We start from the raw sequence: 25882 nt of genomic DNA on the forward strand, positions 1-25882 counted from the left end.
GGGGGAAAGGGTTTACTTTCCTTGTGTTAAGATCCAGAGGATCTGGGTCTTGGGGTTCCCCGGGCAAGGTTTTGGGGGGACCAGAGTGTACCAGGCACTGGAATTCCTGGTTGGTGGCAGCACTACAGGTTCTAAGCTAGTAATCAAGCTTAGAGAAATTCAGGCTGGTATCCCATCTTGTGGACACTAAGGTTCAGAGTGGGGATTTATACCATGACAGCAGGACACCAACGCCCCACTGTGCAGAGCTGAAGCTGGGAGAACTCAGCATCCCAACCTGGGGTTGAAGTTGAAGCCTGAGCAACTTAAGCTTTGCGGGGCCCACTGTGGTGTGGGGCCCCAGGCAAATGCCCTGCTTTCTACCCCTTAATGCCAGCCCTGGCTTTTATATGCAGAAAACCAGTTGTGGTGGCACAGGTGGGCTATGGAGTTTTTATAGCATATTGGAGGGCCTCAGAAAGAAAAAGATTGAGAACCCCTGGTTTACAGTAAATATTTTAACGTTATCTTAAATGCTCTGGGTGTCCTAAGGTTCTAACTGCCAGAAACTGGGAGTGGATGACACAGGATGGATCAATCAACAATTGCCCTTTTCTGTTCATTGGCCATTGTTCGAGGACAGGCTAGATAGACCATTGGTCTAAACCAGTACAGCCATTCTTAAGTTCTTAGCTATCACCCACCTAGCACAGTCTCCATTATCCTATCTAGTTCAGTGCATCTCTGTCCCCTGCTGGTGACTGCTCCATATAAAATAAGAACCTACTAAAGCTACTAGCTGGAGGAGTCACTCTCTTAATTGAAGCTGTAAAGGCTTGTGTTTTCAGCTTTGACAGATCCAAGTTTGAATCCTGCTGTCAACCCAAGTGAAAGGGGTCGGTGTTAGCAATTTTGTTATAGTAAACCTATATGAATTTTTATTCAAATATTGGAAATAATCACAACAAAAGGTCCCCAAATACACTGATTTTTAATGTTTTATCCTTCAAAAAATCCAAGAGCTTCCAAGGGTCGAAGCGGCCTCTGGCCTCTCACTGAAATCTGAAATGCAGCCCCTGATAATCACCCCTTTATTTCCATCATTGCTGCTTCCACCCACTGTGGCCAGGTGGCATTTATGCTGTTATGGTGACAATGCAGATGGCACAGTTACAATAATTTAAATTCTTTTTCGTACCACATGAACACCGTTTGAAAGAAATGCTGCAGTCTTTTTAGTTTTATGATGCAGTTTCTTTCTGGGGGGAGCTTTCCGAACAGCAAGAGAGCTGGCTCTCTGCCTTACTCTAACTGGAGTGGATTCTTGGGGCAGAGTTCACCCTGTGGAACAGAGCACTGGTGTTCTAGCCAAGATTCCTGAGAGAGGATTGCCTGAGGGCTGTTTGACCACCTCTGTTCAAGAAATGTTGTGTTTAATGCTATTAAAATAAGTTATAGTCAAAATATAGACTGTCACTGGTTTTACCTTCAACAGAAAACAGACCAACAAGGGCCTGAAATTTTGCACCCTGCAGCAGCGGGGTGATAATACACAAATCCATAATGTGCAAAAGCTACTTTTAATAAATAAATAATTCCATCAAATATATTCCAAAATTAGTCAATGACATTCATCTTTGCAAAGATCAGTAGCTCCTCTGGTTGCAGATAATAATGTAACAAACAAAAGTCATGTACCAGTGACAAAGGTTGTATCTATCCTAGGATTCTGTACTAGTATCCAGCATTTAAGTGCTCATTGAAAATATTAATAAAAATATTAAGTTTTAGAGAGACATTTTTAGCTGAAAATATTACCTCTGTGACCTACACAAGAATGTAGGACAAGGATATATTTCTAGCAAACTGATATACTCAATTATCAATTTAGAAAAAACCCCACTAACCAGCCCTCCTTACCTTCCATCCAAAGCACAAGGCTATGAGAGAACAAATCTATTACCTACTTAAACTTTCCTGGGAGATTAAATTTCCTGGTAATGCTGAATTTAAAAGGCAGAAAGGAAAATATTTTTGTGCCTCTCTAGCACCTTACATCCATGGATCTCAAAGAATTTCATAAGTTCTCTGCATCCCTGGCATTTAAAGTTTTATTATAAAGATGAAGCCAATAGTAGACCAAATTACAAGTCATTTGCAGTCTTATTACTTAACTGACATCAGAAACCACAAAAGGCTGCAAATAATCAGCACAAGTACACATAACAAGTGGGGGAGGGAGAACGTATTTAGAAAACTGGAATAAGGTCTTTCCAGCAATATTCAAGTGGGATCATGGTCTTTCAAGTGCTTAAATTTATTGAAGTAAGCTCCCATATAAAATAAACACGTACTCAAATCTTTGAGATATAAACTTGTAATTACATCTTTGAGTTCTGATAACAAAGTGCTTATCAAAACCAAACAAACTCCCAAAATCAATCACTACACAAGTCTCCCTCAGTTCCACCACCTCCAGCTAGTCTGACTTCCTAAAGGCAATGTTTCTGCCTGGTTTTGAAACCAAAACCTCATGCAAGGCAAACGCAATATCCACTACACTGCAGAAATGCAGTTCAAAGACTCAGGTTAAGTCAGTCAGATTTACTGGGAATCAGTAAAGGGTCACAGATTGCAGAACTAACTTCCCATCTTGGTCTGAGAACCCAAAGTTAGCTGACCTTCAGATCACACTTCAAAAGCTTCTATTTTTACCTGGGACCTTTTATATACAGTATTATTATTGTTAATGTCACTGTTAAGACCCTGGAATTTTTTTATACATAAATAAACCAAAATAATTAGAGAACCTCTTGATGGAACTGCAACTTTATTTACAACTGAAGATATGAAATAAATTGAGAACCACTGCCTGAGATTAATGTATTTAACACCCTGCAGTACAGAGGACTGCTTTGTTTACACCAAACAAAATCCACTGATGTTATTCATATAACAAGCACAAAATGAACATCTCTTACATAATATGCTACAGATTAAGCATAATCTATGATAGAAGTGAAAGTCTGGGGATAGAGAGAGAGGGACATCTATCTATACAGGCTACCTAAATTTTCAATAGAGAAATGTGACAGTGAATCTAATTTACCTTGTAAATTGCACCTAAGAAGGAACTATGTATAAATTATCAGAGGGGTGGCCGTGTTAGTCTGGATCTGTAAAAGCAGCAGAGTGTCCTGTGGCACCTTATAGACTAACAGACGTATTGGAGTATGAGCTTTCGTGTATCCAACGAAGTGGGTATTTACCCACGAAAGCTCATGCTCCGAAACATCTGTTAGTCTGTAACAGGGGTCAGCAACCTTTCAGAAGTGCTGTGCCGAGTCTCCATTTATTCACTCTAATTTAAGGTTTCACGTGCCAGTAACACATTTTAATGATCTTAGAAGGGCTCTTTCTATAAGTCTAATATATAACTGAACTATTATTGTACGTAAAGTAAATAAGGTTTTGAAAATGTTTAAGAAGCTTCATTTAAAATTAAATAAAATGCAGAGCCCCCCGGACCAGTGGCCAGGACCCAAGCAGTGTGAGTCCCACTGAAAATCAGCTCACGTGCCGCCTTCGGTGCCCATGCCTTAGGTTGCCTACCCCTGGTCTATAAGGTGCCACAGGACTCTGCTGCTTTTATGTATAAATTACATTCCCTGCACCTGCATAGAGTCCAAATTACATAAAAAGTTTTAGCACAAAACAACTTGCAGGATCAAGGCTCTCTATTAAAAAGCAGACCTTACAGATGCAAATTTACACTGAATGATTGCAAATGCAGAAATATTGGATAACTTAAATATACAAGAACCAAAGTTTGCTACAGGATGCTACAAATGTTAATTTGAGGCCTTAAGAAAAAAGCTGAATGATATATGCTCCACTCTCACATAATATCATGTAAGTAACGACTATCAAAATGCATATTCACAGAGGGATGCTGCTGCAGTTATGCATGGAAACTTGTTGTCATTTCTTGAATTTTTAAGCACTTAACCATGCAACTGTACCATTTGTTCAATATAGTTTCCGGGTTTAATTTCCTAGAGGTTGTTGGTTATATAGAAAAGGTTCCACAATCTAAAACTGTTCACGACGTTCTCTCTCTCTAGATATGAAGAGAAAGGATTTAGGGTGAATTTTTTCTCTCAAAAATAGCTGAAAAGTTTGGGCTGAAACGTTTAAAAAAAATCACCCCAAAAGACTGGGAAATCTGAAAAGAACAGAGCCTCAAACAATAAAATTACTTTGGGAAAAGCCAGACTATCTTCAATTTAAATCATTTTAAACTATATTTTTAATAGTCTTGAAACTCAGTATTCCCCTCCAGCAGTTCCTTTCTGCAGTCAATATCTTTCATTTGTGAGCATTCCTCAGACTCCAGCATTCCAACCTAAAAACCAGTATCGCCACCACATGTGTCTCTCATACACAAATACGCATTTTTATCTAAATGAGCCTTCCACATCTTGTAGAGTTTTCCAAATGCAGTAGTGGCTAGTCCAATTCACTTTATCTCATCTTCACAATTCCCATTCTTTGATATTAATCCTCCAAGGTACACAAATTTTTCTCACTTGTTCTAATTCACTTCTATCTTTAATCTTTACCTCTTTTTCTTGTCTTCCAGTTGCCATAGTTTTTGTCTTTTCCATGCTGATCTTCAATCCAAGTTTTCTGCTTTCTCGGTCTACCTCGTTAGTTATTCTCTGTAAATACTCCTCCTTTGTCAAAGCCATGAGGTCAATATAGTCTGCAACTATAAGGTTATTCACGGTCTTCCCATGTAATATGACTTCTCATTCCATCTGTCAGCGCTACAGCCATTGCTGCTTCCAGTACCCAGTTAAGCCGATCTGGCAATAGCATGCATCCTTATCTCACTCCTACAGTTGTCCTGAACCATGCAGTCAGCTTCCTCTCTACTCTCACTGCACTCCTCAACTTGCTGTAGATTTTTCTATCAGATTGATCAATTACTCAGGAATGACATGCATTCTCAAGACTTGCCATAACCCCTTCTGCAAAATGCTATCAGAAGCCTGTTTGAAATTTATAAAGTTGTTGCAACAGGTTTGGTTGTGTTCTAGGTGTCACACTGTCTGGAGTGGCTCATAACTGTGAGTGCCAATCTTAGGTCAGAACGTCAGAAATTAGATTTCACCAAGCCAATAACAAATTTGAACTCCTGGATCACTGTACCAGACAGTTCCCTTGGGCACTCCAGGCTCATCCTGTCACCCAGACAAACTAGACTTAGTGATAATGTCACAAACAAAAAACCCAAAAACAAAACAATCACACCACATCTGGTTATTTGCAATCCCAAAGGATCAGTAACTTACCCCAGATCAGTTGGTATTTTGGAGCTCACACCAAAGAAAACACTGTCAGCCAATTCTATAGTAAACTAACTATAGGTTTATTAGTTAAGAAAAAATGAGTTATTGAGAGGTTAAAGCAGTTAAATATAATGAGTTAAAGTTTGTAAATCCAAAATGATAGCAGTTGATGTAATACACTGCTAGTTTCCCAAAATCTTTTCATGGAACCCTGATGTTCTGCGGATCTCCACTTTGCATTTCATACCCTCTCTGTAAGACTCCAAGCAGTCAGAGATAAGGATTATTCCTTTGAATCAGTATTATAGTGTCTGCTTAAAAACGACAATTTGAACAATGTCTTCCTGTGTGGAGCAGTGAATTTCCATTGTCAAACATAATGGCCCTTGCTTTGAAGTTAGCACTCTTCTTCATTTATATTTCCAAGGCTCCAATCGCATTTGATGGGTAATTTAATTACAGGAATATACACAATGTAAAAGGTAAAGTAATAGCAAACAACAATCCATTAATTTTAATGAAGTTTACACATCAAGTATACTCTCATCTTAACACTAACACACACGTTTGATCTAGGGTTAACTAGTTACAGGAATATACATAATGTAATGCAGTAGCAATCAACATAGATAAATGAAGACAATATCTTTAACATTTCTTTTAACTAAACTAATACACAAGTGAATAGGCCTGATTATACTACAATACCTTTTGTTGCTCCTTGGATTGTTATTAACTTTGAGTGAATTAGCCTACAGCCCAGTCCTGAGCGGGCACCAGGGTAGTCAGCATCACACTAGGTATTTCTCCAATATCTGTCTTATCACAAATGCCTGATCTATTGTACTTCATCTCTATCTAAATCCAACATGCTCTTCTGTAAGCACTGCTTCATTCAGGTACCTCTTCATTCTCTACGTCTCGATGAATGCTTTCGTCGGCATGCTCAATACGATGATTCTTCTAGTTCTTTCACTTACTCTTAACTCCTTTTTTTATAGATTGGTACTCTTATTTTCTCACATTCACTTGGCACTTGGTCTTGCTTGTAATTTTTGTTAAATAGCTTGTGCAACACCTTTATCACATGTTCCTTGCCTGCTTGCAACAGCTCTGCAATTATGTTGTCAATTCCTGGCGCTTTTTTCTTTTTCAAAATTTCTATAGAGATCTTTACGTTGTCTTCTAAGAATTCAAGCATCTTCTCTCCCCCATTTGTACTGGCAAACTTCTCTGGGAGATTTTCATCTACCGTGGTCACGACATTGTACAGGTCTTCAAAATACTCTTTCCATTGCTTATGCTTTATTTGTTCATCATCAATTAATTTGCCCATGTTTATCTTACACCTCTGCTCATGACCTGCTATGTAAGCCAAGAGTGGAGGAGGCTTACCTTATAGAATCATAGGAACAGAAGGTACCTCAAGAGGTCATCTAGTCCAGCCCCTGCCCTCATGGCAGGACTAAGTATTATCTAGACCATCCCTGACAGATGTTTGTCTAACCTGCTCTTAAAAATTTCCAGTGATAGAGATTCCACAACCTCCCTACACAATAACCAACCTAACAGTTAGGAAGTTTTTCCTAATGTTCAACCTAAACCCTCCCTGGCTGCAATTTAAGCCCATTGCTTCTTGTCCTATGCCCAGAGGTTAAGAACAATAATTTTTCTCCCTCCCCCTGTAACAACCTTGTACATACTTGAAAACTGTTATGTCTCCTCTCAGTCTTCTTTCCCCCAGACTAAACAAACTCAGTTTTTTCAATCTTCCCTCACAAGTCATGTTTTCTAGACCTTTAATCATTTTTGTTGCTTTTCTCTGGACTTTCTCCAATTTGTCCACATCTTTCCTGAAATGTGGCACCCAGACCTTGACACAATACTCCAGCCGAGGCCTAGTCACAACGGAGTAGAGCAGAAGAATTACTTCTCATGTCTTGCTTACAACACTCCTGCTAATACATCCCAGAATGATGTTTGCTTTTTTTCCAACAGCGTTACACTGACTCATATTTAGCTTGTGGTCCACTAGGACCCTCAGATCCCTTTCCGGAGTACTCCTTACAAGGCAGTCATTTTCTATTTTGTATGTGTGCAGCTGATTGTTCCTTCCTAAGTGGAGTTCTTTGTATTTGTCCTTATTGAATTTCATGACCTATGAAGGAAGGCTGAAAGAATTGGGTTTATTTAGTTTGGAAAAGAGAAGACTGAGAGGGGACATGATAGCAGTTTTCAGGTATCTAAAAGGGTGTCATCAGGAGGAGAGAGAAAACTTGTTCACCTTAGCCTCTAATGATAGAACAAGAAGCAATGGGCTTAAACTGCAGCAAGGGAGATTTAGGTTGGACATTAGGAAAAAGTTCCTAACTGTCAGGGTAGTTAAACACTGGAATAAATTGCCTAGGGAGGTTGTGGAATCTCCATCTCTGGAGATATTTAAGAGTAAGTTAGATAAATGTCTATCAGGGATGGTCTAGGCAGTATTTGGTCCTCCCATGAAGGCAGAGGACTGGACTTGATGACCTCTCGAGGTCCCTTCTAGTTCTAGTCTATGAATCCTCTTTACTTCAAACCATTCCTTGAGTTTGTTCAGATCATTTTGCATTATAATCCTATCCTCCAAAGCACTTGCAACCCCTCTCAGCTTGGGATCGTCTGCAAACTTTATAAGTCTACTCTCTATGCCATTATATAAATCACTGATGAAGATATTGATCAGAACCAGACCCAGAACTGATCCCTGTGGGATCCCACTTGTTACGCCCTTCCAGCATGAGTGCGAACCACTGATAACTATTCTCTGGGAACGGTTTTACAACCAGTTTTGCACCCACCTTATAGTAGCTCCATCTAGATTGCATTTCCTTAGTTTGTTTATGAGAAGATCACGCGAGACAGTATCAAAAGCTTTACTAAAGTCAAGATATACCATGTCTACTGCTCCCCCCATCCACATCAAAAAAAGCTATCATGAAGAGGTTTTAAAAACATAAGACTAATAAAAACTAGTATAAGACTATAAGATGTACAGTTTTAAATCACACATTTGTATGACAGCTCCATGTAACTCTAATATAATAAGGTTCAGTCATTGCTATTACAACTCCTATAAATTTATCAACAATGTACAATGTAAAAGCTGAAGTTGCAACCATATTACCTAACATAATTTTAGCCCAGTTGCCTGCGTTAGTAATCTGGTTTTACATTCACTGCCAGTTCATGCTAACATATAGAGGCCTTCATAAACAAGTACCCTGTTTCTCAATAAAGACTGACTCATTATTGCACTGGTCACCAATGAGACCACTGATACAGGCATTTCATTGCATATTCTGTGCTGAAGTACGTCCCCTTTCAATGATCACTTAGCCATTCTGCCCCTTCACTATGGAGCTTACTTTTTTTGGACATCTGGAACAGTTCCATTTTCTCACTTACATTTTTTATTTAATTGCTTTTAACCAATTACTAGTTCTCAGGATGGATTACTTTAGTATTTACGTTAATGTAAAATGCCTTGAGACCACACCAATAAGGTGCTTTAACAAGTTGTCAATGTACCTCCAAATTCACCAATGCAATAGTCAAATATGGTAGTGTTAAAATAATTTACATGAATTAAAAAGCTCTGATTATAGTCCACCTCCTTATGTGCAGCAACACCCTTTTCTCCAAATCATCTCCTTAATTGAACCTGAGGAATTGCACTGAAGGCTAATAGGGCTGCCTAGGTGTAAATGAGGACACAATTTGGTCACAAGGGGACTTTACATGTGAAAATACAAAGGTCCTAAAAGATCTTTCCTTCTCATTCACTATCACTGGAAAGGACCATCTCAATTGTCTAACCTCAGGCTGAATTTGCACAGGTGAATTAGAAAAAATATCTTTTTATTTAAAAATGGAGAATATTTGAACAAGAAATAATTGACAGATAATGAACATGGAACGCACAATGCCATTTTCACAAAAGTACTTTTTAAAGTAGAACTACATTAACTAATTTACTGGACAATTATCCAAGTTTAGTTAAATGAAAATCAAAGAGAATTTCAGACGATTTGTGCTGTACACTGGCAGAACAGTGGAGTTCCTTTTTTTATATTTAACCTTCTGATGGTTCAATACCACTCATTTTCAATGTCAACTTAAAAAAAAGGATGGTAAAATCAAATGAGAAAGTTGCAAAATATTTAATCATGTGTAAGAACTATGCCTGGGAACAAATTCATCAATTATGCTTCCTGAACAAATGGACATTTGCAGATCTGACATTTTTAGCTATGGCAGTGTAGCTGTAGCCATGTTGGTCCTAGAATATTAGGAGACACAAGGTGGATGAGATAATATCTTTTACTGAATCAATTTTTGTTGGTGAGAGAGAGACAAGCGTTCGAGCAACAGAGAACTCTTCCTCAGGCTCCTCTGTGTGGCTTGAAAGCTTCTCTCTCTCACCAACAAAAGATGGCCCAATAAAAGATACTACCTAGCCCACGTGTCTAATTTTTAGCTATTATCAGTCTCCGGAGGCATGGCGTAGGCATCTGCTGCTCTTAAGATAATCATCTCTTCAGGTTAGACCAAGTGACAAATATGGTCTATTGGAGAAGGCCTAACTTTCTGCATTCTGGTCAAAGATAAAACTGACAGCAATCTGGAAGATAAGCAAGAAGAAATAGCAGCAGATTCAAATGAAAGAAGCTGAAACATTCCCAGAGTTACTTAGATGAGTCTTTTCTGTGGCCTCTGTGATAAAGGTCTTCACAAATGTTATCTGGACTGAATGGTTATTAATGTTGAAGTTACCTTAAAGCCTGAAATTGTCATTAATAGAAAAAAGGGTTTCGTGCTAACCTATAATTTGCCATCTATTGATTTATAAAATAAATAAATGGGGAGAGAGAGAGAATTACACTTATTTAAACAGAATAACTACTATGTTATTGTATGTAATGTGCTAAATACAAAAGACAAGTGTGAACGGGCCACATAAGCTGGAAAGTTATTGCTTTCAATAAGTACATATTTAAAATATTTTCAAAAGTGTATTAAAATAATAAGGGAAACTTTACCTGATACTCTTCTGTTAAATCTGTTAATAACTGGAGCTGCAAAATAAAGAAAAAAAATCAGTTAAAGGTGAAATTACTGTTTGCTAAAATAAGTCATTCAGAATCAAAACTATCACATTGGTAATGCCACTATATTTTTTCTATTTTATATCCCATCCTATTAAAATCTTACATACACTCTTCATCCACTTCCTTATGTACCAGGAGGAGTTTGGATATTTAGAGCTAAGCTAGATTTACCAAGAATGTAATGGGATAAAAAAATAAAACAGCCCTTTAGTACTGGTATTTTCTTCCCATTACACTAATCAGGTTACCATCGCAACCTTCTTTTTGATAAACAGATTGAGCTCCTTAAATCTCTCACTGTTAAGCATTTCTTCAGCCTCTCAAGTCATTTTTATGGCTCTTTCTGCACCATCTCCAACATTTCAACATCCTTTTTAGAATGTGGACATGAGAACTGGATGCAGTATTCCAGTATCAATCTCACCATGTCTGGACACAGAGGTAAAATCACTTTCCTACTCCCCTGTTCATCCATCCAAAGACTGAGTTAGCCTTTTTGCCACAGCATCGCACTGGGGATTTATGCTCAGTTGTTTGTCAACTTTGACCAAGAGATCTTTTTCAGTCTCTGCTTTCCAGGATACAGTCCTCCATTTTGTAGGTATGGCATGCATTCTTTAATCCTAGATTATAACCTTGCATTTGGCTATATTCAAACACATTCTGTTTGAATGGGCCCAGGTAAACTACTGGTCTGGATTATTCTGTATAGCTGTCCTGCCACCATTTGCCACTATGTTTTCTCTACAATTTACCATCAATGGTTTTATATTTACGGCAGATCACTGATGAAATATTGAATAGCATCACATATGGAATCAGTCCCTGCAGAATCCCACTCAAAATACCCCCATTTCATGATTCCCTATTGACAACTACTTTCTGAGAAGTAATAACTTTATTAGCAGGCCAGAGATCTCCTCAGCCAACTTTTAGGAATCAGGTGTAAGTTATCTTGGTCTGCTGTTTTTTCATTTTTTGTTTTATCCCTAGCAGATGCTGTTCAATACCCCCTTCATTACTAACCGACTGAAAAGTAATTCCTCCTCTTGTGATATGAATATATCATCCTGTTTTTCCAAATACAGAGCAGAAATATTTATTGAAAAACTTCTGTCTTTTCTGCATCTGCACAGATAACTTTCTTTAAATCAAGAGTGGAGCAAGCAAAAGCAGAAAGATAAAGTTGAGTGGTGCTGCTGAAGACAAATAATGGCACTAAGGCCACTCTTTCTGCCTATGTGGAAGAAAGAATAGCAGTACAGAAAGAATCAAAACCTCACAGTCTCCTTCCAAGGAGAGGAAAGTGAAACTATGCAATCAAAACTACAGACAAGCCCAACCAACAGCTAGAATGGCTACACTGGCAGACTACCATAAAGAACAATGTGCAGTGCTAACTCAAGAGACAGAGAATCACAGACCCATACGGAAAAAAAATCTTTCAAGTGGAAGAAAGAATGGACAACCACAAGTAGGGATGAATGAAAATTATTAGAGACTGAGGTGTGAGAGGGACCAGGGAAGTGCAGGGGCCTGAGAATTATTATGTATTTTGCTGAAAGGAAAGAAGAAATAAAGCAAGAAGCCTGGGATTTGGATCAGATTTATCTCTATTTCCACATTTACATATTTTGAGACACTTTTATGGAGTCTCTCCAAGAACACTCTACTACATCAAGCACACATGAACCATGCATAAGAGTGTTATAGTGGCTATGTGAAATGGAGTTTTCCATTCAATTTTTTATTAAAAATTTCTTTTGTTTTTAAATCTTTCATAAGAACGTTGCCATGGTAATTTGATCATAGAACTTTAGAGGGGAGTGTACCAACACACACACAATTTGTATGTCATGTATCAAGGCTGATAGAGCAAAGCATAAAAGCACTTTCTGATATTTCCTTGCAGAGACATCCTCTATATTAGGAGCACAATTTGTGCCTCACTCATGTAAAGTGCACTGACTGTAAATACCAAGGCATCACCTAAGACCTGAACAATTACTTTGCCTTATATTTTGGAGCGCAGTAGATCTGCGACTTTTAAATGCTACCTGTTGGAAACGCTGATTTGTACACACAAATGCAACTCAGCAGTTTATGGCACCTTTTCACAAATTTACTCCAGGGATGCAGTAATTTTAACTCTAAATGCAGTTCACTCCTCAAGACAAATCAATCAATCAATCTTCACATATGAGTGCAAGAGCAAATGAAAAAACTGCCCCTTCACTTTCATGGATGCAGAGTCTGAAATGTGAAGTTTGCTGAACATTTTTCAAAAGCTATCATATTTAGGCAGGTTAACATTCCAGAATTGCACTACGAATGAAATATCTACAATATTACATAGCTACTATTATTACCAGAACAAGTCAGTATCATAACAAAACGACAAAGATAGAGACTATTACTAGAAGTCATAACATGAAAGTGCTGGTACATTAAAAACCCACCATATTTTATTACACACTAACTTTCCGAATCACCACAGGGTAACAGAATTTTCTGCTGAAGTACAATTTCATCTCATGACTGAGCAATTCAATTTTTTGCTTCTAACATAGCTGGGATTGATATGGGATTGATAGCTTTTTGCCTTTCAGGCTTCTGTAAGCAGTAAATACAACATCTGAAGAGGCTCTTAGAAGGAAGACAATATGGATATTGAGTGATCAGCTGTTGTGACCTGCACAGGATGTGTCATGTTTGTCTTTCTCCCAGAGGATAGAAGCGAAGGTTGAAGGACTAGCTGTCATAAACAGATAGCTAAGGGTTAATGTCTCTTTCACCTGTAAAGGGTTAACAAACAAACGGTGATCTGCAACACCTGACCAGAGGACCAATCAGAAAACAAGATACTTTCAAATCTCGGTGGAGGGAAGCCTTTGTTTGTGGTTTTGGGGTTTTGCTTTGTTCTGTCTGAGTCCTGGAAGGGACTAGACATGCAACCAGGTTTCTGCCAATCTCCCTGCTACAGTTTCTTATATATTCAGAATAGTGAGTATTGGAGTAAAAAGGCGGTTATAGTCTTTTGATTGTTTCTGTATTTGCAACTGTGTATCTGACTGGTAGAGTTTTAATGTGTATTTGGCTGAAATTATTATAATTGTTATATTCTGCTGAGAGAAAGCTTTTTCTCTATAAGCTGAAAGACCCTGTAATATTTACCTCTAGATACAGAGATAACTTTTACTTTTTTCCCCTTTCTTTTTTATTAAAATTCTGCTTTGAAGACCTGTTTGATTTTCCTAGTTGGGCCAGGAATTGAGTCTGTATTTACCAGGGAAGAGGGGGAGACAGGGAGAAAGAAGGGAGGGAGAAAAGGGAATCCCTTTTTAGATTCACAGAGCTTGAATCTGTATTGCCTCTGGGTGAGGTGAAAAGCCTCTGTTTTAAGATTCAAGGAGTTGAATCCAGTGATCTTCTAGGTAACCCAGGGAGGAAAGCTAGGAGAGGCACTAGTGAGGGAAAGAGTTACTTCCTTTATTTTAAGATCCAGGGGACTGGTCTTTGGGGGATCCCCAGAATTATCGGGCACTCAGAGTCCTGTATTGGTGGCCGTATCAGATTAAGCTGGTAATTAAGCTTAGAGGATTTCATGCTAGTACCTCATTTTTGGACTCTAAGGTTCAGATTGAGGAAAGTATACTATGACCTACACAGGATGTGTCATGTTTGTCTTTCTCCCAGAGGATAGAAGTGAAGGTTGAAGGACTAGCGAAATATGTATCAACCCTGCGTTGCATCAGAGAAAAGGAAGGCTTCCTGGACAGAAGTGTTTGGTACTGTAGGCACAGCATGCTGAAGAACCAGAGAGGGCAGTGCAGAACAGGGAAGAAAGTTAGCAGCACGTGACCTCCAGAAGAAGAAAGAGGAGAATCTGTGTACCTACAGTGCAAATAAGAAGCTGTTTTCAGGCTCTCTGCACAGGTACTACAGCGGAGAATTGTTTGGAAGAATCATCTGAGGGAAGAGATCAGAAGGAGACTCCATTCACCGGAAGGTATGGGATGCATTGTCTTAAGGATGAGGGTTTCACCACCACCACCACACCCAAGAGGAGGAGACAGGTGGTGGTCGGGGACTCCCCCTTAAGGAGGACTGAGTCATCCATCTGCCATCCAGACTGGGAAACTTGAGAAGTGTCTGCTGCTTGCCTGGAGCTAGAATTCAGGATGCGATGGAGTGTCTGCCAAGACTGATAAAGCCCTCAAACCACTATCCCTTCCAAATTTTCCTCGTGGGCACCAATGATACTGCCAAGAATGACCTGGAGCGGGTCACTGCAGACTATGTGGCTCTGGGAAAAAAGATAAAGGAATTTGATGCACTAGTCGTGTTCGCATCCATCCTCCCTGTTGAAGGAAAAGGCCCAGATAGGGACCATTGAATTGTGGAGGTAAATGCATGGTTATGCAGGTGGTGTCAGAGAGAGGGACTTGGACTCTTCGACCACTGGACGTTATTCCAGGAAGAAGGATTGCTATGAAGAGATGGATCCAAATAACGAAGAGAAGGAAGAGCATCTTCGCAGGCAGGCTGGCTAACCTAGTGAGGAAGGCTTTAAACTAGGTTTGCCAGGGGATGGAGACCTAAGCTCTGAGGTACGTGGAATACTGGGAGGAAACACAAGGAGGAGGGTGCAACAGGGGAGGACTCCTGATTCACACTGAGAAAGTAGGGCAAATGTCTAGTTATCTTAGGTGCCTTTACACGAACGCAAAAAGTCTGGGAAAGAAGCAGGAAGAACTGAAAGTCCTGGAACAATCAAGGACCTATGATGTGATTGGAATAACAGACTCAGTGGGGTAACTCACATGACTCAAGCACTGTCATGGATGGGTATAAACTGTTCAGGAAGGACAGGAGGGGGAGAAAAGGTGCAGGAGTTTCACTGTAAGTAAGAGAGCGGTATGACTGCTCAGAGCTCCAGTATGAAACTGGAGAAAAGCCTGTTGAGAGTCTTTGGGTTAAGTTTAGAGGTGAGAGCCACCAGGATGATGTCATGTTGGGCATCTGCTATAGACCACCGGACCAGGAGGATGAGGTAGACGAGGCTTTCTTCGGACAACTAACAGAAGTTTCCAAATCACAGATTCTGGTTCTCATGGGGAACTTCAATCACCCTGACATCTCCTGGGAGAACAATACAGCAATGCACAGACAATCAAGGAAGTTTTTGCAGAGTGTTTGGGACAACTGCCTGGTACAAGTGCTGGAGGAACCAACCAGGGGCTGTGCTCCTCTTGACCTGCTGCTCACAAATAGGAAGAACTGGTAGGGGAAGTAGAAGTGGGTGGCAACCTGGGCAGCAGTGACCATGAGATGGTCAAGTTCAGGATCCTGACAAAGGGAAGAAGGAGGGCAACAGAATATGGATCCTGGACTTCAGAAAAGCAGACTTGGACTCCCTCAGGGAACTGATGTGCAGGATCCCCTGGGAGGCTAATATGAGGGGGAAAGGAATCCAGGAGCACTGGCTGTATTTTAAAGAAGGCTTATTGAGAGCACAGGAACAACCCATCCTGATGTGCAGAAATAGCAGCAAAATATGTCAGGCGACCAGCTTGGCTTAACAGAGAAATCTTTGGTGAGCTTAAAAACAAAAAGGAAGCTTACACGAAGCGAACACTTGGACTAGAGAGGAGTATAAAAATATTGCTCGAGCATGCAGGGGTGTAATCAGGAAGGCCAAAGCACAATTGAAGTTGTAGCTAGCAAGGGATGTGAAGGGTAACAAGAAGGATTTCTACAGGTATGCTAGCAACAAGAAAGTGATCAGGGAAGTGTGGGATTCTTACTGAATGAGGGAGACAACCTAGTGACAGATGATGTGGAAAAAGCTGAAGTACTCAATGCTTTTTTTGCCTCAGTCTTCATAGTCAGCTCCCAGACTGTTCCACCAGGCAGCAGAGTATGGGGAGGAGGTGAGCAGCACTCAGTGGTGAAAGAACAGGACTATTTAGAAAAGCTGGACATGAACAAGTCCATGGGACCAGGTGTGATGCATCTGAGGGTGCTGAGGGAGTTGGCTGATGTGATTGCAGAGCCATTGGCCATTATCTTTGAAAACTCATGGCAATCAGGGGAGGTCCCGGATGATTAGAATAAGGCAAATATAGTGCCCATCTTTTAAAAAGGGAAGAAGGAGAACTATGATATGATTGGAATAACAGAGTCTTGGTAGAGTAACTCACATGATTGGAGCACTATCATGGATGGGTATAAATTGTTCAGGAAGGACAGGTGGGAGAGAAAAGATGGTGGAGTTGCACTGTATGTAAGAGAGCAGTATGACTGCATTGGTTGGAACTCACGGTTCTGGATCTTGATATTCAGTACCAGGCTCGGTACCGGAACTAGGGTCCTGCTCCGAGAGGAGAAATGGAGGTGCTCTAGATTCCGATACAACAGAATAAGACCTTCTGGAATGTGCCCCTTGATTGGAGAAAAAGCCCAAGGGTTCCAGAACAGCTACTGTGCTGGCATCTACCATAGTGCAGGTGGCCAAGCCTTGCAGGTGGGATGCCCTGGCCTGGGTCTGTCATCGGGGGATGTCAGCTAGAGTGTTGATGCTGGCTCCTGCAGGAGACATACAACTCTGCCTCTGAGGATTCCCTTTTAGAGGATCAGGAAGGAGTGGTGCTAGCAAACAGTGCTGGGAGGGAGGAGACCAGGGCTGTGCCATCATGACCGGTTTCCCTTTCGACGACTCTCTTATGGTGGAGAGTCCATCGGCGCCAGACTAAATGGTGCCTATTCCGGGGTTGGAGTCAACGGCACCAGACAATTTGCAGGAGCCTCAGAGTGGCGCAACATGGGTTGCACTCTGCTACCATCTCTTTGCCTCACAGACCTCGCAGTTGGAGATTGCTTTCTGTCCATCTTCAACTTTTTTCTCAGCATCAGTGGAGAACGGTGCTGAAAGTCCCTTATCATAATTATCTTCTTCTGCACCAGGGATGATGGACAGTACCAGGAGCCCTGAGAAGCTGAAGGAGCATCCTTTTCCGGTGCCAGAGATGTGAAGCAGTGTTGACTCTCCTAAGAGAAGACAGAGTGACTTGGCACCAAGGGATAATGAAGTGCTGCCTCCATGAGGAGAAACCTAAGCCTAACGTGTCTGTCTTTTTTTCAGTGTGGGGCCTGAAGCTTTTGCAGATATTGCAGCGCTTCCACATGTGAGATTCCCCAAGCACTTAGGCAGCTGGAATGGGAGTCACTGACAGACAGACTTGTGGCATGAAGCACAAGACTTAAAACTCTGGAGACCGAGTCATCCCTGGTGCCCAGAGGGACTTACCCTGCTGAGCGGGGTTTGCTATCCTAACTGTCTTAACAACTGAAACTTAACAACTACAAACAGAGATGACTATACAAAATAAAAGAATCCAAGTCCACTGAAGGAGTATATGTGAAACACAAGGACAAACTGTAGTTCCAGCAACCATGACTGGCAGTAAGAAGGAACACAGGGGGTGGCGGGTCATCAGGACCCTTTCTATCATCACCATGACCATGCGACTCCAGAGTCCATCAGAGTCAATGTGATACCACTGAGGGGAAAACTTTCTGGTGGCAGTGCTCAGGGCAAGCATACACCTACATTGGAATGGACATAGGCAAGCACTTGAAGAAGAACAAGAATGTTCTTTGCTTCAGAAGAGCAAGGTCCATCCACAGAGACCAAAAACGGATCACGAACAAAGAAAAGCAAATCCTTTCAGATTTTAAAATTTTCAATCAGATCATTTAAGAACTTTTGCATTGCTTTCATTGAGGTTTCATCTGTAACACCACCACTCAATGTGGGAAAGTGCAACATCATTCCTGTTAAGTCTGAAAGATTGCAAGACTCCTCTGATTGCAAGATTCCTCCATACACTTTTTCAAACAGATCCCCAACACAGCTTGCACAGCCTTGGAGCTGCAAACTGAGGGAATTCAAGTGATCAGTGGTACTGCACTGAAACGATCCCTGTGACATAGAGGGGACATTATTAATAAATTCTAGGAACTCACAACTCTTATTGGTCTTGTGGTTTGAAATACATTTTATTATTTCTTTTTAAAGTGCACAAAATATCTTTAACACATACCCCCTACTTAGCCAGCAAATATTGTCATGCTGCAACAACAGGTCACTATATTTGGCAGAAACATCTTATAAAAGAGCTTTAAAAAGACCATCATAAAATCTAACCAAACAGTGTCACTTAAATCTCTTTATTTTTCCATTGCAAGAGACATGTACTTGGTGTTTTTTAAATCAGAAAGCAGTGCTGACAGACAATCCCATAAATTATCTCCAATCTTCGGACTGCCATGGAATCAGACAGGAGAACTTGCTTCATATGGTTCACAATGTCATCTTTGTTTTTATCTCTGGAAAAACGCTCCTCCAGCATTTCCAACGTGCATGCTTTCACAAGCTCGGCATCTAGAAAAGGCTGTTTCTTTTTAGCTAGTACTCACATTATCCGAAGAGAGACAGCTGTTCATTTTTCCTGTACTGTTGCTGATGTTGTGAGAATGACATTTGAAGTGTGCTATGGAAACTTCAAGATTTTCAGTTTTGTCACATCTTGCAACATTGCCAGAAGGATAGGCAGTGTTGAAATTTGATTTACTTTGATTCAAAGTGGTACCCACCTGTAAGGTTGTCACCATGAGGCTCAACAGTTTGGCACATCAAACACAAAGGTTTTGTGTTTAAATGAGGTGGTATAACAAAAAGAAAATCCTCTGTCCAGTTTGGGTTAAAAGCTCAGTCTTTGCTGTCGACTTCGGATGTGTACTCCCACTCATTCATTTTTTGCTCCATTTCCATCACTAACAAAAAGGTGGGTGGCATCCTAGCTCAAGCGTAGCTGATGCCATTGTGAGAACTTACGAGCTAGTCAGTTACTTACTAAAGACACCATAGGCAAAAGATAGGCAGCACATCACTGTTTGTTAATTTAATTATAAACATTATTTACATTTATATGCAAGCCGGCAGGCCACACAGGAAGCCTTGGTGGGCCACATTTGGCCCCCAGGCCGCCTTTTGGGCATCCCTGATGTAGACCCTGCTGGAGTGCTTGTTTGTTTGAAACAATACTATTGTTAAAAATGCACTAGGGAACCTATAGAGGGCACCAGCAGGATCTACATGGACCAATTAATGTGCACCACAGTGATTTCAGAAATCACATCCCTGCACAGGGCATCACCCCTCTCTGCAGAAAAGCCCTAAAATTCTAGAACCTAATTTCAATGGACTATTGCTCAGTCACACTGCAGCGTCAGATCTATTGGGTTCAGAGTTAATTATAAACTCTCAGGAAAAAGATGATATGCATGACTATGAAATGGCGCGTTCAGTGCACAGTAGTGGTAAAGAAAATAGCCCAGATGTTAGCATAGATGTAATCACTTTGAATATTGAGTTCAGTTTTTGTCATGCTCTCAAAAGCGATACAGTAGAGAAATCAAGAGCAATACAAGGAGATATTAAAATCTTACTCTTCCTTTCCAAAACTATCAAGGGTAAAATGAGAGAGAAAATACATACATGGCATAAAGGAGCATCTTTGACCAGATTCCATGGATCACTGTTCCCCAAGAGGAGGGCTTACAGGAGCAACTCTACTGTAATGTTCAAGGCAAAGGAGAGGTTACAGATGGCAGTCACATTAGTAATAAAAGGCATGATGCCAAAAATGTTGTTTGATGTTACTGCAAGTTAGCTGAGCAATAATATTAATCACTTATAAAGTAATTAACTAAGGTTGGAATATCCTTCCCCCGCTACATACAAGATCTACTTGCCTGTAAACAAAGTTTTTAAGATTATATGACAGAGTCAGATGTTTAAATAAAAGAAGTGCTTGCATATTCTGTCTACTGAGGTTCACAAAAACATGGTTTAAATCAGACACAATAAGAAACACTACTGGCCAAAAGCCGTACCACTTCAGGCTATGAGCTTGTGAGATCTCACAAGCTGACTCATAGAAATGGGCAGACAATTCAGCAGGTGGCACTTTCCCCTCAATCAGTAACTAACAAGATCTTCCTCCACTTCCTCTTCTCTAATCAGGTCTACCACAAACACAGACCTTTGGATCCTTTTATTGACTTCCTGTTTCATGTTAAGTTCTAGCTCACTCTGCTTTCAAGATTCTTCAAAACCCAACCCCACTTAATCTTATTATTTCATCACATTGACACCCTTTTAGCGGCAGGTAGTAGCCTGTCATAGCCCATCAACACAGGGAATTTCATAATTGAGAACACTGTGCAGCATCCTGCTCTGATTATCTCAGTTCCACTTCAGTTCTATAGTGAACACACTGTAATAAATTTTGTAAAATGAATTAAGTCAGTCATATGAGACCTCTCTACAATACCAGACTATTGCAGTCTTTGCTGAGTAGCAGAGAGGGACCACCATTTTGTGTGGCAAAATACAACATTTGTGGAGAAGTAAAGTATAAATAAGCAATATACAGACTATATAAAACAACAAATGGCAACATAATTGCTCTGGTGCACAATTTGAGCAGGATCCCATTGTTCCAAACCCTTAAAACCTACCGAAGTATAATGTGGCATCTTTAGGGCTACTGAAAATCAGATAAATACTCAGCTTCAGTATCCATCTTTAACTTCAACAAGCTTATCTAGCCAAGGCCAAAATCCTCAGTCCTGCACCATCTGGATTCAGACTAGAAGGCACAACAGAAACAGCACAAGGGCTGTTGATGGATTATCTCTTGAGGGCAGATATCCATTCTCATTCTCCTGAAACCTCCAGACAGGTGATTATGAGTTTCTGTCCCATCTCTGGGAGGTGGCAGGTTCCAGGGAACAAGATCAAATGGCATGAGTATTTTCTGGAGACATTCAAAAAGTAGTGCTGGAAAACAATACTTCCACCCCCACATGCCTCACTTGCAGAGTCCCACAGGCTAAATTCCCTGTAAGCTGTACGGCCGCGCAGCAGCCATCTTAGCACCACGCAGGCGCTCAGAGAACCCGTGCATGGACCTGCCATGGCAGGGGTGCCCCTCCCCTGGCCAAAACCTAGCCCGTTCCCAACTCTGCAGCAGCTGGCCCAAACCCAATCCCAGCCTGGACCTTCTGGGGGAGGGGCGGCCTGTCCTGCGGCCCCAGCCCCACAGCTGCCGTGGCAGGGAGAGGTGGCTCTCCCTGCCAGCCCAGGTGCTGCTACAGAGGCAGAGAGCTGGGGGGAGTCCTCTCTCCCCACTGTAGCCCAGAGCACCCTCCTGCACCCTAAATCTCTAATCCCCAGCCCCACCCGCAGAGCCCACACGTCCAACCGGAGCCCTCACCCCCCTGCACCTAACCCTCAGGCCCAGCCCTGAGCCCCTCCCCAGAGCCTGCACCCCTACCGGAACCCTCACTTCCCTGCACCCCAACCCTCTGCATCAGCCCTAAGCCCCCCTCACACGCCAAACCCCTCGGCCCCACCCCCACCACATGAATTTTGGTATGTGCACTAATATGAAGGTGATGTGTCACACATCACTTCCATATTGGTGTACATACCAAAATTCATTCCGCATATGAGTGGGAAAAATTAGAGGGAACACAATTCTCTCTTTAGTCTTCAACACTTGCAGGTAGCCATCAGGAGAACTGAGGAGGCATCACTGATTGGAATGCCTTATCACTACATCACTTTCATCAAGCTTGCTATGTGCTTGTCTTAAATCAGAAGGCTGAAGCTAAATCCAAGTAAAATAGAAGTTATGCTGATTGTCAGAGGAAAAACACTTCAAAAAGATTGATAGCCATAGTTTAGTCTCCCTCTGCCTGAAGATATGTATTCAGAATTGGTCATGTCAGTCCACAGCTTAGGAAAGCTCCTGGATTCCTTCCTCATGTTAAGCTTACACACAGCAGTGTCCACAAATAACATATCCTACCTTCTACAGCTCGAAAGGAAAGAATGTCCCCATTCTGGCAGATGATGACCTAGCCTCAGCAGGTAATACTCACCTTCATTATCTTCCGAACTATAGCAATGCAACTTACTTAGGCACGAAATGATCAACCCTCAGCAAACTCTAACTTGAGCACAATGCAGTGGCATGCCTCCTCACACCAGACATATTAAAACCTGTCCTCCACTTGCTACACTTGCTTCCCATATAATAATGTGCCAAATTCAGAGTTTTGGACTTATCTTCGAGGAGTTCAGTCATCTGGGTCTGGCAGGGCTGAAACCGGGAAAAAACAGGTGCTGTTGTGATGTTACCAGACCAGGTGCCAGCTCATGCCAAGGCCCGTAGGCCTCACTGAACATTGACAAATGCATAGCTGGAAACCATTCTGACTTACCTGCATGTTAGCATTGTTAAAACAGATGTTAAATTGGTAAGAATGTGTTCAGTCTTGATGAAATGCTTGTAGGATGCTGAATGTTATTTACATTGGTAGCCCATGGTATTCAGTTATGTTGAGTGTTTGCATTGTAACTGTACATTGTTTCTGTATGGTTTAGCTCAGCAAACAAGAAAGAAGCATTAATGTAAAGAAGCTCCATTGAAACCAAATGAGCTACTGTGAAACACCAAAAGGACAAAGACTTTGTTGACTGCTCTCCCAAACACAAACCCATGAAGAGGAGACACTTGTTCCATTAGTTTGAACTCTGGGGGAAGGGAACCAGAAGGTACTGTATCACTGCGCTGCTTGAAATTTTAAGATGTCAACATTTCTAAGCTGAAACAAGAGATCCTCAACCTGCTTAGCTTGGGTTAGCCCTATTCTATTACAATGGTGGGACCCTGGTGTAAACGGCTGAGCTGAGTTTGTGCATTATTAATCAAACTGTTACATATCTGATCCACAGAATCAGATAACAGGTTTGGGAGGGACCTCAGGAGGTTATCTAGTCCAACCTCTTGCTCAAACTGTTTGGTACTCAACGCAGGACCGATCCCCAGACAGATCTTTTCCCCAGACTCCTAAATGGCCCCTCAAGGACTGAACCCTGAGTTTAGCAGGTCAATGCTCAAACCACTGAGCTATCCACTTCCTAACAGGATTGCCTAAGTGGTAAACCATATCATTAAAATTTTCCCAAAGCTGTATAACTTCCCGTTTATACATGTAACTTCATTACAATTACAATATTAGATTCCATCAAGTTCCCTAATCTTCATTACTGTATCTGACAGTATCTGATATTAATTTAAATTTTAATTCATTCATAAATAGAGAAAAAGAGGAAGTGTCTATCTGAACCAGTGGTGTACGCTTAAGAAAGGCTGCAGCAGGTTTTAGTTCCACAGAGTACTGAAGAAATCTAGCCATTAGACCTTGCATTTTTATTCTCTCTGCCTTCTGTTCTATCTTTCTCTAAAACAGCCTTGACGCCTCCGCAATTCTCCAATAGTAATAACTCATAACTTTGGGCCCTTAGTTACAATGACAGAATTTGATTTTATGATGGCATTTGTGGTTTCTAATTCTTGCAATAGGAAACACTTTGGCAATTTTTTTAAAAATCTTGCATAATATTTATACTAATGGGCAGATGTTCTACAGTCTATCATGCACCCAAAATAGCTTTTTTTAAGCCTGGCTGTCCACAACAATTTGATTGTTCCAACTTGGACTGGACAACCAAGTTTATTCCTTAAAGTGTATCAGAAGAAAAGCCCTGGTGAATAAAGGAATAAAGTTTACAAAGTACTGCTTAAATTCACATGTACACTACCCAGCTTAAACAAAAATAAACTGAAAAATAAGAAACAGGCTTGGATAAAACACAAACGCCAGCAAGTGACTAGCATCAGATTATTGTACAAAATTATCCTGTGTGAATGAGACGAAGACAGAAAACAGAAAGTAAACTGTTCCTACTTAACAAGTCAATTAAAAATTCCCCAAATCATACTTGGGCTCATGCTATAAACTCTTCACAGTGTAAATATTAGGATCAGAGTCAAATAACTGTTGCGATGACTGGCTGTATGGAATGCCACGTCAAGTGCTGATAAGGAGGTGTGAGACTGGCTGTCAAGCCATTTTTCCTCTCACCAAGATGTCAGCAGGCTCATACCAATGCAAACAATTATGATGGCGAGAAAGTTTAACAGACTCAGTTTCAACACTACAGGATTTTCAGTTATGAAAATGTTTAAAGTGCTACTACAGAAACAACACTTCTATCAACAGATGAACAATCCTTTACAGTAGATACTCTATGAAAAGCAGTATCGACTAGCAAATATTATATTTTAAGAGAAAGCCACAATACACAAGTTTCTTAGAGAAGATGGAACTTCTCCACAGTAGGTCAGTAATACATGCTGCACCTATGTCATTAGAATGTCATGCAAAGGTTCAAAACTTATTTTTGAAATGTTAACATGGAAAATTAACATTTAAACTATGTTCTGTCTGCTCGTGCTAACATGAATGCTAAGGACCAACTCAGTTTTGGACAGTAGCCACAGGACTTTGAAATCCACACTACAGCAAGCAGAAATTTGAAAAGGGTAAATAGGCTGAGGGGGAAACCTGGAATTTTGTTGAGGTTGCAAAGAAGTAGGAGATATTTAGATGATACATCAGTAGACAAAAAGTAGGGGATTAGAAAGAGGGAGACAAAGGAGGAAAGGGAAAAAAGAGGAAGTGATGAAAGGAGCTGAAGGGAGAGAATAGAAGAGAGAAAACCAGTTATTGAAAACACTGCAAGGAAAGAGATCTAGGATAGGAAAGACAAGGGAAAAAAATATATTGATGGAAAAGTACAACAAAAATGAGATACAAAGTTGCATCTTTCTAAAAAACTAAAGTTGATTGACAAAGTTAGAGTTGAATTCAATGCACAAACAATAAACCCATTTTTGTCCCTCGTACTACAAAGGGAGTGATGATGCCGTTATTTTTCACACTGGGTATTAAAGCTTAGTCTTCTGCCTAACTAGGAGACAGTAAAGTTTGCAAGTTCAGCGTAGCCTCACATCCTTGGAACCAGATCTATTCAATCTATTTTTATTTGGAGTTTGACATTGCAGCAGCAAAAGTGGTGGGTTTTTGGGTTTTTTTTTTTTTTTTTTTTTTTAAAAGTACAGCGTTGAAGCCTGATCTCAAATATGGAAGTGGCTCTTGGGTATTTGTTTTCTTCTGTTTTGTTTGCTTTCAAATCACTATATGGAGAATTTAAAAAATATTTTATGGTAAAAGTTGAGTCAACAGGCAAGCAAAATGAAATGTCTAAAGAAACAAAATCTGGACTAAGTTCACATAGCAAACACTGTATTATGTTCTTTTACTCAGGCAGCTCTCTAATGAATTATTAAAAGCCTTTGCACTCCAATACTGATAGATTTTAGGAATCTGGCAGATCTCGAAGGGAGTAAACTTTAAAAC

At 40.6% G+C, this 25882-nt stretch overlaps 1 protein-coding gene across 1 annotated transcript in view; it reads right to left on the reverse strand.

The window, feature by feature from the left end:
- PRKAR2A (protein kinase cAMP-dependent type II regulatory subunit alpha) overlaps nt 1-25882 on the reverse strand; it is a 142042-nt gene that overhangs the window by 75071 nt on the left and 41089 nt on the right. The window contains exon 2 of the mRNA XM_032781796.2: nt 10412-10447. Coding sequence (XP_032637687.1) covers nt 10412-10447 — 36 coding nt within the window. The remainder of the gene's footprint in view (nt 1-10411; nt 10448-25882) is intronic.

Source organism: Chelonoidis abingdonii, chromosome 17 (assembly GCF_003597395.2).
Source record: "Chelonoidis abingdonii isolate Lonesome George chromosome 17, CheloAbing_2.0, whole genome shotgun sequence".
Classification (NCBI taxonomy): domain Eukaryota; kingdom Metazoa; phylum Chordata; order Testudines; family Testudinidae; genus Chelonoidis; species Chelonoidis abingdonii.